General features: G+C 40.9%; 1 protein-coding gene across 1 annotated transcript in view; it reads right to left on the bottom strand.

The window, feature by feature from the left end:
* Positions 1-2906: 2906 nt before the first annotated feature.
* GUCY1A2 (guanylate cyclase 1 soluble subunit alpha 2) overlaps positions 2907-18447 on the bottom strand; it is a gene marked incomplete at its 5' end in the record, with an annotated part of 165423 nt that continues 149882 nt past the window's right edge. The window contains 2 exons of the mRNA XM_082496347.1: positions 2907-3140; positions 17495-17649. Of these exons, the coding sequence (XP_082352473.1) occupies positions 2933-3140; positions 17495-17649 (363 nt within the window). The 3' untranslated portion in view covers positions 2907-2932. The remainder of the gene's footprint in view (positions 3141-17494; positions 17650-18447) is intronic.

Raw genomic sequence — 18447 nt, 5'->3', positions numbered from 1 at the left:
TTTTTATACAGTAAATCTACTCTAATTTGGGGAGCTAGATGTTTTATTTGTAAACACTGTCATTGTCTCCATGGTGATGCCGACATCAATTTTCAATTTTTGCACTGATCGCTGTGATTATAAATTTCCTTATAGAATAAACAGTCCATTGAGAGGATGAGAATGGTGATACAATTTTTTTAGATTGCTTCTCCTATTTGCTAGTAGAATTAGCATTTATCTATCATTTCTCATGAAAATGTTTCCATAGATCTGCCAAGATTAGCCACAGAATTAACCTAGACATTTCCTATTGGCAACTGTGAGAGACAAGTTGTTGAGCTACAGGCTTTTGGTCTGAACTTCTGTGTTTGTCCTCCTCACACGAGACTACAGGTGATGAGAAGAGAAAAAGAGTTTGGCCAGACAGATTGGTACCCTGACATCAGCACCTGCTGAACAATGAGGATGTGCCAGTGAAGTCAGAATGAAATTTCAGTGTATTGATAGCTATTAGAAAAAAATTCATTCTAGGGAACTAGATAATGACATCAAAACCACAGCTCCATTAGCTAGGAAGTGGTGTTCCTCTTCCAGTGGTGAAATGTGAACTTTGCTCTGTTTATGATTCTTGCATGTCTCACTGGTGTTCCAGGAAAAAAATGCATGCTACATCCTGTGTATGTGCAAACTAATGGCTATAGGCTAAAAATTGTCATCCTATGCAGAAAATTCTCAGATCTGTAGTTTGGAGGGAAATTCTGAAACCGCAAGCTCAAGCACATTTTGTTAAGTCATTTTTCAAACAGGCAATAGAGCTGCAGATGCTGTTTATCAAGACAGGTAAAAGATTAACTTCTCCAATCCCAAGGATGCTCTAATATCAATGGAAGAAATCGTTAACATCACTGTTCCTCTAGAAAGTGAGGGAATTTCCATTTAAGTAAGTTTCTGGGCTAATTCCCATGCACCTACTCTCTTCAGGCAAGAAAGAAACCACACCTGCATAGTAAGTTCAGACGTCTTCTACATGCTGAAGTCTGTATAGGTTCTAGATAGTCCTTTCTCATCCAGAAAGGCTTCATGGAAAGGAAGCCTGAAACATGTTCAGCACAGGCTAGCAGGGCCACGCTAACTTGTTCCCACTCTAACATGGGCTACTGGTCAAAGGGGATAAATACAGAACTGCCATTCCCTCCACAGAAAGATCTAACTGGATAATTTGGACGTGCGGTGAAAGTTATTTACTTATTTTCAAAAAATGCCTCAAATTATGACTCCTAAATACACAAGTAAACTCTAATTACTGGTCTGGATTATAGAAATGCAGAGCTTCTCATGCCTCCTAGTGCTGTTGAGAGTCTTGTCTTTGATTTCAGTGAGCTTTGATCAGCCCCACGTAAAGCTAAGCCACTTCAGAATCACCGTACAAGAGTTAACTAACAATCTGCAACAGCAGAACAACATTGGCCCACTTCAGTATGACCATAAAGGAAGTATGCCTGCAGAGGAAAACTGACTGCCATTATTTTTGAAAAGGAAAACCTGAGGAATAAACAATGCCTGAAAATGTGCCTATTAGGGGATAGATCCACAATTGGATTCATTGAAGACGGTAAAGCTATATTAATTTTCAACAGCGAAGAATTGGCCTTTGTTTTAAAAATTGACCTGGACTCATCTAAATCTTGAACTGCCATTTGCATTAAACCTGGGAAAATATTGCCTTCCCCTTTTCAGTGTTTTTTTGGTCTACATTAGATAAAGCAGGGGACCTTCCAGCCAATCCAGCAATAGAGGAAATTTCCAGATGGGCATCATTAAAAACTGATAGGATTTTCAATAATCAAACTGGTGTAGGAGCACAAGTCCCATTAAAAAAATGTGGAAAACCAGTATCCAGAGAGTTTCCAGCATCTGCTGGAATTCCTCAGAATAAGTTTTCACAAGATCAATTTTTTTTAAAAAGTCCAGGACTCCTACCAAAAGTCAGGTTGGCTGACAATTTAGTGGGAAACAGGCCCCACTGAACAGAACTTTTCTGTTTGCGAACACATTGATCTTCTACACTTTGTTTGCATTGTCCTGGAAGGACCGGACACACAGCACTGTAAGACAAATACTGAACATTATTTTCTATAAGCAAGACAATGCTCATCTAAAGCTTTAGCATAAACTCAGGTAGAGAGATTTACCAAAGTGGTTTTTTTTCTGGAAAATATTGATACTCTTGTTGTTGCCAAAAAAGTCAAAAAATGACTTCTTCCCACTTGTATAACAATAAGGTTTGATAGGTAGAATGTATGAAATATACAGTAGCTTCTTCTGAAAAGCTATCTAAGCTCACTCAGCTTACAGTATGTGGAATGTAATTATCCAGAAAGTGAAATATGTATAAAAATAGGTAAAATTCCTACAATATTTGTATTGAATTATAATTCCTCCTGCCAGGAAGGTTACAACAGGTCTACAGTATATGTATGAAATGTTTGTTCATAAAGTTAAAAAACATCATTACCTTACTGAAGAACACATTAAATGTAGGAATGCATAATCAGAACTGACTCTCAATTCTGCTTAGCTGGTGCAAATCTACAGAGAACCATCATCCTTTCTGCACAAAACAAAACCAACCACTAATTTGAGAGTTGGGTTTTTTTGTTTGGTTGGTTTTGTTTTGTTTCTTTTTGTTTGTCATAGAGGGGCCAGACTGAAGTTTATGAAAGAAATTCCTCTGGAAGTGGAAGTACGTTGTTTAATTTTTTTTCCCTATATCTCCACTTTGTTTATTGACAGCAGTCACCCACCTTCTAAAATTATTATTGCCTGATATTACATGGAGCTTTTACTGCTTGTTCCGAACAAGGCAGTGAAACAGAAAGAACCTCCAACTCCCCCATGACCCAGTTCTGGGCTTGTGCTTTTTTGACGAGTCTTTGATCTGCAGCAGGCCTCATAGGCTAGTCTCCCGGAGGAACATGGTGCCAATGTTGTAAGAAACCTTTCTCACTCTGGCAGATGTGATGGAGGGTTTTGGCGGCTTCTGACCACTTTTGACCTCGAGGAAGTAACAGATCCCAGGAATTTCCTTTGGAAAGTTTTCTGGAAGCTCTTCACGGGAACGAGGGATAAAAATAAAATTTTCTTCCTTTTTCAAAAGCCTAGAAAAAAAAACAAAACAGAAGATAGAAAAAACTATAAAACACAGTCCAGAAACATCTCTTTGGAAGAGATCAATCCTATGTGGTACCAAATAAAAAATGAGTTAAAAGTACTACGCAACATCTAAAAAAATCCTTAGCCAGGATCCTCAGCTGATATATATTAACTTGGCATCATCATCTTCAACGAGCTATGTTGACTGAGATCAGTTGAGGAGGTGGCCCAAATATACACATTCTCTGAGAATCAGTGTCAGCATTCAGCAATTCATGTACCAGAAAGGGAACCATATTCGTAATTATCATTATCCATAATGTATCATTAGGCTCACTTAAAACACTCCAGTCTGTCCAGTTGTGGAGGAATGAACATTTTAAAGTGAGAACTATCATCAGGTCTCCTGCTGGAAAGAAGGTATGAAGGCGACAGTGCTTGGGAGCTCTCACAGATGGAAGCAGGGTGGTTAGTTTTTGCCTTTCTTGTACTCAGTAGTATTGTATTTCATAAAATAGGTTCAAATACAGCAAATACAGCTTCAACAAAAACCAGAATCAAATCTGACACTATTCATCAAATGCACCCATGGGTTTAACCTGGGCCACCTGGCTGGGGTCAAAAGGGACTACAGGTTCACAGGAGCTATGAAGCCATCCTCCAGGTGAGCTCGCACAAGTGGTGAGCCACAGACCTGACTATACTGACTTTTGCCATTTGTCGTCTTCCTCCACAGTGGAGAAACCTCTGTCTGGCTAGATCTGAAAGTTTAGGGCCTTTTCATCAAGTATCTTCCCTAAAACTAGTTGGACTTGTAAAATAAAGAAAATAACTCTAGACATTTTCTTTTTGTTTCCAGTAAATTAAGCTAGGGGTGTTCAGTCCCTTGCAGCGTTGAAAAGAGCAGTTTTGAGGTAATGGTAAATTCTGAACTCAGTTGGATATACGAAAGCAGTCTTCACCTTTTCCCCTCCCAAGATATTTATTCTTTCTCTCAATCAATTTGGAGCTCAAAAACATCAGTGGGAAGAACTTTATTAGGTTCAGTGAATTTTGTAATAGGTTGTTTATTTAGGGTCTCTAAAGCTGATTTCTGGGAAGCAAATGAATGAATGAATCCTGTTGCCAGGAGAATTTTCCAGGATCCTCAGCACATGTAATGGCACTTCCTTTACTGAGTATTTTTTGTGGGTTTTGGCTGAGACAATCTGTGTGAGCTCATTGAACTATAAAGGCATTTTCTTCCCAGCTTTTAAATAATCCATTGGTTATAAACCCAACAATGTATTTTCCTTTGAACTTCTGTGGTGGTCTTTGTTTAGCATGTGGTTTGAATGTCACAATCTATTTTCCAGACTGTCAATTTTATGATCAAAATACTGTAATCTTTTCTAAATTGCATGAGAGTTTGCAGAGGCCTCTACAGAGAAGCTTCTCTCTTTCCCTCTCTGCAATGCTTGTGGTAAATATTTTGCATTTTAAAACTACAGGCTGAAATAACTCTTCGCTGCTTCCCAAACTAGATTTTTGCAAGCAACAGCTGAACTCTTAGAACTTTCTGAGCTAAATCTGTAAGCTTTTGCTGCAGTCATTCTTCCCCAAACTGACTGTTCACTATGGAGCATCTGGCCTTCCTAAAAATCAGTGGTTTCCTTCTGAGAGCCTCACATTATCTAGTTGTAATGACAGTTATACAAGGCTGAAACTGTAAAATATATATATTCTTTGATTCAGTTCAGGGTTGGCATTGAGTTTAGCTGGTATTTCACACTATTATCCTCATAGAACAAATGTGCAAGATATTAATTAAAGGCCTTATTTTCACCTATTTTGTGAATTGTAACCTGGTTGCAATGAAATATTCTGAGAGTATCAAAGGTACCAGGAGTGATGGGTGAATAACCAATTAGTCCTTCGGAAATTCCTCCACTACTGTGGCTTGTGATCGGCTCCACAGCCCTACACTAGGTGTGCTGTTTGAATCAGCCTCTCACCCTTAGAAATTGTCTAGCCGGCCTTTATTGGGTTAACACTTCAGCTCCCAATCAAGAATGGCAGGAAACCTTCTTTACCAAATGCTAATAGAAGCTACTTATGATCGTATTCTACCCTACTTTAGTTTGTACTTTTAAGAAAAAAAGAAATAAATTGCTGGGTCTTGTAATAATACTACTAGAAAGACTTTAATCAGGAGAAAAATGGCATCTTGTTAGCATTCTCCTAAAGAATATGTTCTTCAGATTCCTTAAATATATCGGTCCTGATACTTGGCTTCCCAGGCTGAGAATGAGATCATGGTTCAGAAATTGCCTCTGATTTCTTACAGCTTTGTGTATACACTAAAGAAGTAAGTTATCTGCTAATCCTCAGTGCTTAACAGTGAGGACATTTTTCTGCAGGAATCTTCCCTCCTATATTCAGGCCATTTGTGATGTTAAAAAGAAAACAGTAGCAGTTGATGGCCATGGCCCAGATCTACAGCCCTTTCTAAGTTTCTTGACTTCCTTTTCATGGGTACAAAGAACCCCAAAAGATACTTCTGCCAAACAGCTGAATGAATAGCGCAGATCCTCAGCGAGGGCAAGGCCGAGCCACACAATCTGTTTTTGCATTTCCCCTCTGACTCAAGGGAGAGCCAGTGTAAAACCTTCTGGTCTGGAAGGTTTCCTGGGTGGTGGCACCCAGTTCTGGTTGTTTGTCTCACCTTGAGGACCATTCTCAGAGCATTTTGTTGTGACCAAGTCAGATCGCCTGCTTTGAAAATCTGGGAGCACAATCTATCCTTCAACTTTAGGAAATTATATGGCAGCTTATAACAACTAGTCTGAAAATATTCCAAATCATTTATCTCAGCTGTATTTCCTGCATCACTTCTGCGTATTTCCCTTAAGAGCATTATTGTAAAGGATATTTTTATAGTACGTTATTCACAGGTTCAAAATTTTTGGTTCCACTCAAGTAGTTGGATATACAATTTACAATTTAGTGATTAAATTGTGAAGATCAGGCTACTCAAGCATTCCTATAAATTGCCCAGAACTAGATCTGCCCTCAGCTTGTGTTCTTTGTTGATGTTTCAGCAGAGGAAGAATTTCTTAAACACTGATTTGTAGTTGATTAAATTTGACAGGTTCCCCTCCTAACCCGAAACCTTCCAGAACTGTTTAAATTCTTGTTCTTTCCCCTCCCTGGTGGAAATGCTGTTGCTTTCAGACAAAAAGAGATGATATCTGAGAATTATCCCATTTATTTTTTCATTTTCAGTCTCTTCATTGAAAAAAAAAGAGGGTGTCAGTACTGGAACAGAAAATGTGATTATTTGCTAGTGGAAACAAGAAGCATTTCAAGGTCAGGAGGTCTGTGTGTGAATGAAAATTGAGATCATACTTAGTGGGAACCTTGAAGAAACTTTTAAAAGCTGCATCTCTTTTTTGCATAGATGAAACGATAGGGTAATTATATTTCAAACTATTTTGGCAAAAACAGTCACATCTTCATCACTGAGTTCCTACATACAGAAAATGAACTAACAAAGATTTATTACAGAATTATTTGTTGCAAGGACCTCTATGCTGAGTCCATGCTTTCCACAAGGATTCTTACTCTCTCCACACCCACTGGAAAGCAATATCACCGCCTTATCTCTCCATCTCAGAATCACACAGAATCACAGAATAGTCAGGGTTGGAAGGGACCTCTGGAGATCATCTAGTCCAACCCCCCCGCCAGAGCAGGGTCACCTACAACAGGTTGCACAGGACAGCGTCCAGGCGGGTTTTGAATGTCTCCAGAGTGGGAGACTCCACAACCTCTCTGGGCAGCCTGTTCCAGTGCTCCACTACCCTCAAAGTAAAGAAGTTCCTCCTCATGTTAAGATGGAACTTCCTATGTTCAAGCTTGTGCCCATTACCCCTCGTCCTATCAATGGGCACCACTGAAAAAAGACTCCTCCCATCCCTCTGGCACCCTCCCTTTAAGTATTTGAAAGCATTAATAAAATCCCCCCTCAATCTTCTTTTCTCTAGACTAAAGAGACCCAAGTTCCTCAGCCTTTCCTCATATGAAAGATGTTCTAATCCCCTAATCATCTTTGTAGCCCTTTGCTGGACCCTCTCCAGCAGATCCCTGTCTTTCTTGAACAGTAGTGCCTAAGTATGATCAGGTGCGAATTAGGGCTTGTCCCCCCAAGAAAGTGGCAGGGCAATCAGCCCAGCTGAAGTGCATCTATACTAATGCACGCAGCATGGGAAATAAACAGGAGGAGCTGGAGGCCATTGTACAGCAAGGAAACTATGATATAGTCGCCATCACAGAAACGTGGTGGGAGGACACACACAAGTGGAGTGCTGTAATGGATGGCTACCAACTCTTCAAAAAGGATAGGCAAGGAAGAAGAGGTGGTGGGGTGGCCCTCTATGTTAGGGGCAGTTTTGAATGCCAGGAACTTAACAGTGTGGATGACAACACTGAGTGTGTATGGATAAAAATTAAGGGGAAGGCTAATAAGGCAGACATCGTGATGGGAGTTTGTTATAGACCTCCTAATCAGGATGTAGAAGCCGATGAAGTATTCTACAAGCAGCTGGCAGAGGTCTCACAATCATCTGCCCTTGTTCTTGTGGGGGACTTCAACTTCCCAGACGTCTGCTGGAAATACAATGCAGCAGAGAGGGAACAGTCATGGAGGTTCCTGGAGTGTGTGGAAGACAACTTCCTAACACAGCTGGTGAAGGAACCAACTAGGGGAAGTGCCCTACTGGACCTACTGTTTGTTAACAGAGAAGGTCTTGTGGAGGATGTAAAGGTTGGAGGTCGCCTTGGGCACAGTGATCACGAAATGATAGAATTTTCAATTCTTGATCACGTAAGGCGTGGAGCCAGCAGAACTGCCACCTTGGATTTCCGAAGGGCAGACTTTAGCCTGTTTAGGAGCATGGTCGAGAGTGTCCCTTGGGAGGCAGTTTTGAAGAGCAAAGGTGCCCAGGAAGGCTGGGCATACTTCAAGCAGGTGCTCTTAAAAGCTCAGGAGAAGGCCATCCCCTTGTCTCGAAAAACGAGCAGACGGGGAAGACGACCAGCCTGGCTAAATAGAGAACTTTGGCTGGACCTCAGGAAAAAAAGAAAAGTTTACATTCTCTGGAAAAGGGGGTTGGCAACTTATGAGGATTATCAAGATATAACAAAGCTATGTAGGGGGAAAATGAGAAGGGCCAAAGCTCAATCAGAACTCAGCTTGGCCACTGCAGTCAAAGACAATAAGAAAAGGTTCTTTGAATATATCAATAGAAAAAGGAAGACTAGGGAAAATGTAGGCCCGCTGGTGAACGAGACAGGTGCCCTAGTGGTGGAGGACGCAGAGAAGGCAGAGTTACTGAATGCCTTCTTTTCTTCGGTCTTCACTGCTAAAGCTGTCCCTCATGAATCCCACCCTCTGAAGGCAAAAGGGGAGGTCTGGAGAGTGGAAGATTTTCCCTCAGTTGAGGAGGACCGGGTCAGAGACCACTTGGCCAAGCTGGACATTCATAAGTCCATGGGCCCTGATGGCATGCATCCGCGAGTGCTGAGAGAGCTGGCGGATGTTATTGCTAGACCACTCTCCATCGTCTTTGAACGGTCATGGAGAACAGGAGAGGTGCCTGAGGACTGGAGGAAGGCCGACATCACTCCAATCTTCAAAAAAGGCAAGAAGGAGGACCCAGGGAACTACAGACCGGTTAGTCTCACCTCTGTCCCTGGGAAGGTATTGGAGCGACTCATTCTGGATGTCATCTCCAATCACGTTGAGGAACAGGAAGTTATTGGAAGTGGTCAACATGGATTTACCAAGGGTAAATCGTGCTTGACCAATCTGATAGCTTTCTATGATGTTATAACTGGTTGGCTGGATGAGGGGAAAGTCGTGGATGTCATCTACCTTGACTTTAGCAAGGCTTTTGACACTGTCTCCCATGACATCCTTATTAGGAAGCTGAGGAAGTATGGGCTAGATGAGGTGACAGTGAGGTGGATTGAGAGTTGGCTGCGGGACAGGACTCAGAGGGTTGTGATCAGCGGCACAGAGTCTAGTTGGAGGCCTGTAACCAGTGGTGTCCCCCAGGGGTCAATACTCGGTCCTATTTTGTTTAATATATTCATTAATGACCTGGATGAGGGGACAGAGTGTATCCTCAGCAAGTTTGCTGATGATACCAAACTGGGTGGGGTGGCTGACACCCCAGAGGGCTGTGCTGCCATCCAGCGTGACCTGGACAGGCTGGAGAGCTGGGCAGAGAAGAACCTAATGAGGTTCAACAAAACCAAGTGCAAGGTCCTGCACCTGGGGAGGAAGAATGCTAGGCACCAGTACAGGTTAGGGGCTTACCTGCTGGGAGATAGCTTGGAGGAGAAGGATCTGGGGGTTGTGGTAGACAGTAAATTATCCATGGCCCAGCAATGTGCCCTTGTCGCCAAAAAGGCCAATGGAATCCTGGGCTGCATAGGGAAGAGTGTGGCCAGTAGGTCGAGGGAGGTCATTCTCCCCCTCTACTCGGCACTGGTGAGGCCACAACTGGAATACTGTGTCCAGTTTTGGGCTCCCCAGTTCAAGAGGGACAGGGAACTGCTGGAGCGAGTCCAGCGAAGGGCAACTAAGATGATTAAGGGCTTGGAGCACCTCCCTTATGAGGAAAGGCTGAGAGAGCTGGGACTCTTTAGCCTGGAGAAGAGAAGGCTGAGGGGAGACCTGATTATGGCATACAAGTATCTAAAGGGTGGGTTGAAGAAGGATGGAGCCAGGCTCTTTTCATTGGTTCCAAGTGACAGGACGAGGGGCAATGGGCACAAGTTAGAACACAGGAAGTTCCGTTCAAATACACGGAAACAGTTCTTTACGGTTCGGGTGACAGAGCACTGGAACAGGCTGCCCAGGGAGGTTGTGGAGTCCCCTTCCCTGGAGATTTTCAAGACCCGCCTGGATGCAGTCCTGAGAAATGTGCTCTAGGCAATCCTGCTTTAGCAGGAGAGTTGGACTAGATGATCTCTAGAGGTCCCTTCCAACTCTGATAATTCTGTGATTCTGTGATTCTGTGGGGAGCCCAGAACTGGACGCAGTACTCCAGATGCGGCCTCACCAGGGCAGAGTCGAGGGGGAGGATGACCTCCCTCGACCTGCTGGCCACACTCTTCTTGATGCACCCCAGGATACCATTGGCCCTCTTGGCCACCAGGGCACATTGATGGCTCATGGTCATCCTGTTGTCCACCAGGACTCCCAGCTCCCTTTCCACAGAGCTGCTCTCCAGAAGGTCAGCCCCCAACCTGTACTGATGCGTGGGGTTATTCCTCCCCAGGTGCAGTACCCTACACTTGCCCTTGTTGAATTTCATTAGGTTCCTCCCTGCCCAACTCTCCAGCCTGTCCAGGTCACGCTGTAAAGCAGCACAGCTTTCTGGCGTGTCAGCCACTCCTCCCAGTTTAGTGTCATCAGCAAACTTGCTGATGGTACACTCTATCCCTTCATCCAGATCATCGATGAATATATTGAACAGGACTGGACCCAGTACTGACCCTTGAGGGACACCACTTGTTACTGACCTCCAACCAGACTCTGCACCACTAACCACAACCCTCTGAGCTCTATCTGTCAGCCATCTCTCACAGATGTCACACCTGTGTACCATTGGATGCTGTGAAGATTAATTAATACTCATACAAAAAAAGTACCTCTGCTTTCCCTCAGGCTCAGCAGAAGGATGGCTGCAAATATTTTAAGATTTTTTTGTGAAGAGTGGGCTAACCTGCTCCATTCCTTCCCAAACAAGATACAATCACAAACTGAAGGATCTGTCCAAAGGGAGGAATAAGATGGTGAGAGGAGCAGCCACTGAGCAGCTTTTAGTAGCAACTCCTTTGGATATTTGAAAGAGCAGCTCCTTCAGAAATACAAAAGGCGATCTTTGAGAACTGTATTTCCACAGCTAAAGGTGTAAATGATTACCACATGTGCTAACTCAACACTAGCTGCTTTGAGAAATAGCAGTGCTGAGGAAGCACTTGCTTAGCTCCAGTATGCTCTAATACTTTGAGTTCTGCCATGAGGGCTTCAGAGGACACTTTGCCCGTAAAGTGTCTGGAAACCTTTGAAACCTCCTCCCCAGTGCTGTGACTAGTGCTTGCTGGACATGGCTAGCACAGGTTGCCACCTCCTAGCAAACTTTGCAAATCCCAGAAAATGCCAGCAGGTTTGTTCAGCTGCAGGAGCCGGCACATTGCAGAGTTTGTAGTGCTCGGGTGGGCTTCTCTTTTCTCTCACCCTTTACATCAGGCTTGTCTTAAAGCCACCTTCAGGCCATGAAGTCAGGCCAAATCCACCCAGAGTCAATAGACAGCAAGAAGTAAGCAAGGAATTCCGATCCCAGTGGTGATGCAGCCCATCCTATGCCAGGCTCCTTCTCTGGCTTACCAAGCTTGCCACTCACCGTCCCCCGATCACAGGAGCAGTTCAGGGGTATCAGCCTCCCCAGAACAGAGTACAGCATCTCCCCGCCTGCACAGTTTGCTCCCTTCTGTCTTCCTCAGGCCCTCCACAAAATGTACAGTGGATATACTTTACATCACAGTTACTGAGATAAGTGCCGTGAACTGACACATATATAATATGTATTATATTATAACCTTTAAACACACGTTCATACCTAATTAGACTAATTACAATATTTGCTACTTCAATAAACTATGTAACAGGAATGTAATATTCAAGTAAGATGTTAACAACAACCAAATATTTATTCAGCTTTGGTTTTGCATATATATACATTTTCACCTCTGCATAATGGATTTCAACATACTCTAAATAAAAGTCATGTTAAGATAGGTTCTGGCAATTTGCTGAATCAGATTCAAAAAAGCACCCACTCAGAACTGAACTTCAATGTAAACTTCTTTTAGGAAAATAGTTTTGTATAGACCAAAATTTGAACAATGTTTCTAAAAGAAATACAACTCACTACAATAAAGGAGAAGATGCACTGCCTTCTTAAATATAGCATGCACGAAGAAAAGCAAAGTGGCCGTGTCAATCTTCCATAACTGTTACCTTTCATAGGGATAGCTAACAACAAAAGAAAAGGTTCTTTCTGCCTTCACTCTAAAGAACTGTAAAAAATTTAGTTAAACTTGTTCACATCCACCTATTAATTGGTACAGTTAGGAAAACTTAATTAATGGCTTCCCAAACAGGTTATCAGAAGACTGTCTCCTACTGGATTGCTGAGCCCTTCCTCTGTGGCAACAAGTGTCGGTCACGTCACCAGCTGGGCATCTGGTTTGATAACAACAAACACCAGCTCATTTGTTTCCATATGAATTCAGATGATAAATTATTATGGCACTCATTAGAAATTTTGGTAGGCTGCTCATAAAATACACTGCATAAAGATATGAATTTGCTATTGTAATGCCAAAAATCAGTGCACTTGGTTCTACATTTTGGTGGCTTTGAATTTCTCCCTCAGTTTCTATACACACTAGAAAGACCAGGAGACTGAAAATAGCCTGACTATGTCTGGATCAAATTCATTTCACATTGTTCTTTATTACTTTTTAAACTATGGAAGTTCGTGTGTTGGTGTTTTTCCTTCATACAGATCAATTGTAATAAGATTATGAAAGGACCAGCTATGATTTTTTAATGCAATATATTGTACATCCCATGCAGCTCAGCATGGTGAGCATCTGTCTCTGACATCTAATACTTTTATTTCTCACTCACTTCAGCAGAAGGAATACTGGGTCTCTGCTCTCTGGGACATTAGAGAATTAGGCTCAGTGAATGGGATCGTACCATCACTAGTAAAAGGCCCCAGGCTTTGCATTGATCTACCAGCGCTGGCCTCGGGACTTGTCCGGATTTGTCCAGGCTTGAGCTTCTTGTAGTTTTGGCAGTTGTCTAGCAGTCAGACTATTGCCTAAATATGCTTTGGCTTTAGTTTAGCTGTGTGGACCTGTGGTGTAACATATACTACTAACTAATTGACAGTGATCTAAAATGGAGTTATTCTGTGTAGAGTGAACTACCTATAAACCTTCAAAAAAAAATGTAGTTTCACAAAGCATAAGCACGGGCGGACAGCAGAGGCCTCAGCACTATAATCACGAATCACCGTGACTCGGGCGGGTGCAGCCTCGTGGAGGCAGATGACACTGGGAACAGAAAAACAAGAATAAACTAGTGTATTTCGACTAGACTTTAATAGGTTAATTAGACTAACAATATTTTTTTGTGTCCATGTATAAGCTGTGTTCCCTTTCTGTCCATAATTAAATTGCCCATCCACCAATATGTCTCATGAAAGCACACATGGTGAATTGACAAATATAAAAAGGAACATTTTTTAGAGGATGCTCAGAAATAAAACTTAAAATAATCTGAAAAGGCTCTTGGAGAGGAAGTCCATTTGTTTGTCCACATGAGGCAGAAAAATATAGATAGAGACAGAGACCAAGATAGAGAGAGAGAGAGAGATAGAGATATGATGTAGATGTAGATGTAGATATAGATATAACCTGTAGGAAAAATAATATATATAGCTAAAACCTGTAGGAAAAATAATATAGGTAGATACATATAACCTGTAGGAAAAAGAATCTGATGAAAATAAAGGAATTTATAGAAATGCATAGTTTTAATTTAAAATCCTGATAGAGATGTATATACATTCGTCTTAATTACCTCAAAGTAAAACAACTTCCATACAACATTCTGTGAGACAACTGTTAAAAACCTATTCAAATTCTGCAGTTTTTAATCAATTTTAAAGGCCGAGGGGCAATTTAGGCAGGTGAAGCAGCAGTGACCTCACCTAGCTCAATAAAGAGGTAGACTTGGTTGCTCTCTCTCCTAAATCAGATAAGGATGTGGGATACACGCTGTTCATCTTTGCCTAAGCTCAGGTCCCAGACATATTGCCCAGCATGTGATAATGGAAAGTACCTGTACCCAACATTCGATGCCAGAAACACCTTCTCCGTAAGGGAAATATGTGCTGGAAAATACCAGAGGTCGAAAGAAGAGGAAAAAGAGAATCCATTTTTAAATACAGTTACTTGACAAATAGCAACAATTATGTTTACCTGCTTTTGATAACTGCTTAGAGATCCCAAGGCATTACATTGTAATACTATTAGAGAAACAGGATGAATGTAGGTATATTATATTAATATCTGATAAACATCATTATTCAAGACTGAAACAAAAAATTAAAAAATATTTAATCTCTCTTCTGTTCTGAAGAAGAGTCTCATAAATCTCATTATGTTTCCTTCCTGAGTATGCAAAATAGGGTAATTTTATTCAACTCAGGATAACGTAGATGAATTAAGTAAACCTTGAGCTAGATTTGCCAGTTTACTAAAGGATCAGAGAATGTGTTATTCTTCTCCCATTCCTTCCTGGCCACATGTTTAAACACAGACCAGTCTGGGATCCTCTGCTCCCTCTCCAGTTTCCAGATGTTTCACTGGAAGTTTTACCAATGCTGTTCCAGTGCCTTCATTTTACAATGCTCAATGATTCAAAGCAAATGAAATGAAGCTCTGTAATCCTTCTGTCAAAAGACCTGCCTGAGTCAAGGGAACAAGATATTTTGAACAGAAGTGAGATCTTATCCCCAACAGATTCCAAGGCTACCTTTGTAAACGGTGCGGTTTCACACGGAGGAGCTTTGCCCAGGCAGGTGTAACGGGAGCAAGGCTGCCCCAGGTTCACTGCTGCTGCTAGGCAACACCACATCTTATATGTATAATTTTAGACTTTGATTCTTACATAGGCAGATTACGAGCTCGCAGGGAAGCGTCTGAAACCAATAATAGGCAGTCTGAAGTGTGATTATAATTTCAATGCTGATGACGCTTTCTAATGCATAATCTGTACTGTAAAATGAAAGCTGATAAGTATTCTATATGTTTCCAGTATCTGTATGCTTTGTAAGCACAAAACTTGTATCAGAATTTTCTCCAGGGGGCATGGTAGACACAAAAACATAATGATAAATGCCAGGAGTTTTAATTAATTGAAAATTCTGTTATTTTCACACTGATTGAAGAATTATCTACTTTGGAAAACATTACTTTTCAGATAATAAAAATATTAACTGAGTACATAGCAGCACAGTATGATCAAATAGAAGCATTTGATGGAATATAAGGTCAACTATGAAGACATTTCAGTTTGCGATGAGTCACCTTATTTGTACACAGCAAATAATATACTCATGCAAATTATATTTAAGAAAAGTTATATATGGATGCATCAGATCACTAGTTGTTTATTTGGATAGTACCAGTATATTATGTTCAAACCTCCTAGATCACCTCCAGAAGCTCTGAATAATTCTGCCATACAGACTATTTTGTAACTGCAGTCTCTCCTGGCCACTGTGTCAATAGTTTCATTTCTTGACTTCTTCCCTCTCTGTTCTCATGCTTTCAACCATGCCAGAAAGTATGGTTTGAAATAGCCTTTCTAAGTGGCCCCACGCACGTTCATTTTATTTTCTCATGTAATTTCTGAAGCATGTAAAATAAACTAGTTCCTAGTCTTTTCATAATTTCTTTTAGCCATTCATCTTCAGTGATAACTGCCTCTCATTCAGATATGTATTTTCTTACCATTTCTTACCTGTAACCATGTCTAGCCTGGCACCTGCACTTGAAGCTCTCTGAATTGAGCACTGAATTTGTTCAGCACATAGCAGCAGATGTTTTACATAGTATGATAATGCAGATAAATACAAAAAAAATCTGCATTTTTTTGTGTTCTGTTTTACAATTTTATGTTATAGCATATAACATATAGTGACTGCATCGTCAGTCACTTTTCTGTTCAGGTCCCTGTCACAGGGCCTTGGTTCCATTTTTCCAGAATCATTTACCTCCATTTGTGTAAAATTAACACCAAAGGCCCTGCTACTGCCTAAGTTTTCAAAACCACAACACAATTGGTGAACAGTCTTGCGTTCACTTTTCAAACAATGTCTTAGAAGGTTTCTCCTATCCCACAGTGGAAGACCAGGAGCCAAAGCCATTAGAACATTGTACCTTGAAGGTCCCAAAGACAATTTCTTTTCAAGTGACATCAAGTTCCAAACAGCAATCTCCTATGTATTTACTGAATTTCTTTTTATTTAAATGAACAGATTTATACCTGATAGTAGGTTGGGTCTGTGTTTCTCTTGCATGTTACTAGACAACTATATGAACCTGCTTCTGTGCACTTTATAATCAAGTCTATTCAGTTTTTCTGCCTCTTGTTCAATTAGCTACACTTGCTCCATTCTGTAAATCTGATCTCCAGTGAATGGGTTCTTCAGATTAATATAATTTTATTCACTAGTTTAAATTACTTTTAAAGTTTATGTTCCGACCAATTTATATTTTAGCATATTAGACACTTCAATTCTTGGATGAAGAAATTCCATTTAAAATGGTAATTTACATAGATAGGTATGGGGAAAAAATAAATATTGAGATTCACAGTTCTGTATAAGAAAGAAAAAAAAAAAGAAAACCAGTATTGTTTGAGCAATTGCGTACAGATTAACCACAGTGAAACAGTCCCAAAATCTGAGCAAAACCGTACTTCAGAAAATAACTTCATATATAGAATGTTGCAAAGAGTAAGAATGAGATGTCCTGCCAAAAAAGTGAGTACATCAGTAGTAATCCAAGCAGCAGAAATTCTAATAGTCAAGCTGTCAAATTTGAACACTAAGGAACACCTTTTCAATTTAGGAGCTGTTCCTCCTAACTAGATTTAATCAAGCCGTCTCTTTATTTGCATAATTTCTTCAAAGAGCTAAGGATAATGCTTTGCCATTTTTAATCTTTTTTCTTACATTAAGAAAATGCTTCTATCAAGTGCCTCTTTACAATGCTAAACAAGACATTTTGTCTGCAAGAAAGCATAAAAACTCTTTGAAAGCTTGGCTTTGCTGACAAAATTAAAGACCTTCTTCTGAGCCAGTGGCAATGTTCTTCTCTTCATCAACAGTGTCAGCGGGTGGAACCCCAATCCTTACCCTAAAGCTGTAAAAGTGAAAAAAATTATGGTGCTATAGGAGACATGTCCCACTTCTTCTGGTACACATTATTTTAGGCAGGAATGGTTGGCCCTCCTGTTGTGCTTCCTTGCCTCCATTGTCTGACCTTCTTTGCATATTCTGATGGCAAACAAAAGACGGCCCCACGCAACACCTCTTTCTAGTTGTTCTGGTGCCCTGCCAACTTTCGGTTGAAGCTAATATGTTGAGGACAGAGCATGTTACAAGGTCGAACTCAAAACAGGCTGAAATACAAACTGTATGAAAAGGCTAAGAGGACTTACTGGTATGTGGTTGGACTGACATTGATGCGGCGTGGGTGACTTCCTGACTCGAACTTGCTTGCAAGGGTGACATTGTTTCCAAAGAGGCAATAACGTGGCATTCTTACACCAACGACGCCGGCCAGCACTGATCCTGAGTGAATGCCTATCCTCATCTGGAAAAACATGAGATCCATGTCAGTCTGTCTCTCTTGTGCTGCCCATGGTAATGTCATTAGCACTTATTTACAAGCCAGTCACAGCAACCCTTTCAATGAAATAAAAACCAAAGAAGAAAGAGTGAAGTGGAAGAAAACAGACTCTCCCATACCTCCAGCTTAAATCAGATGCAGTTAAAAAAAGAACAAAAACATAGTTATCTTTTTACTAAAACTATTTTCTTCTTCATTTGCTGGAGACTACGACAGTCAAAACAGGAATTATGAACAGAATAGGATGGGACGACCTTGAGTTACTGCAATATCAGCCCCCTGATTACACAAATAGATTTATTACAGGGGGTTATTTTTGCCACCACTTCTAACACAGACTTTGAAGTAAGACTCAAATTTTCTCAAACTGGCAGAAAGAGTAGTAAAGGGGAGTGAATGATTATAGTACTTTTATCTTCTTAGTATTTTTTTCTTCCAAACTCCTCAAGGTCTAAGGTCTTTCTCACTTTGTCAGACTGAGAGATATTGCAACGGTGAAGATGCTGAAGATTAAGGCACCAATGATTTTAAAAATAATTGTATCCCCCCCAAAAAATGGAGGAATAAATCCCCAGCAAATTAAAAGAAACCCATGTGGCTATTCCAGCAATCATCTTCTGTAACTGTCTGAGATGTGGTGATTACAGTGATCTGTAATGCTTGGAGTCACCATCCAAGTTTCTTTCAGAGTGAATAATCAGAGAAGATTTATTCTGCATAAATTTTAGCAACCAATTGTGTTTGCCAAGAAAATAACTTTTA

Source organism: Vanellus vanellus (genome assembly GCF_965231255.1).
Source record: "Vanellus vanellus genome assembly, chromosome: 1".
NCBI classification, from domain to species: Eukaryota; Metazoa; Chordata; class Aves; order Charadriiformes; family Charadriidae; genus Vanellus; species Vanellus vanellus.
This window is presented reverse-complemented; position numbering and strand designations above follow the sequence as displayed.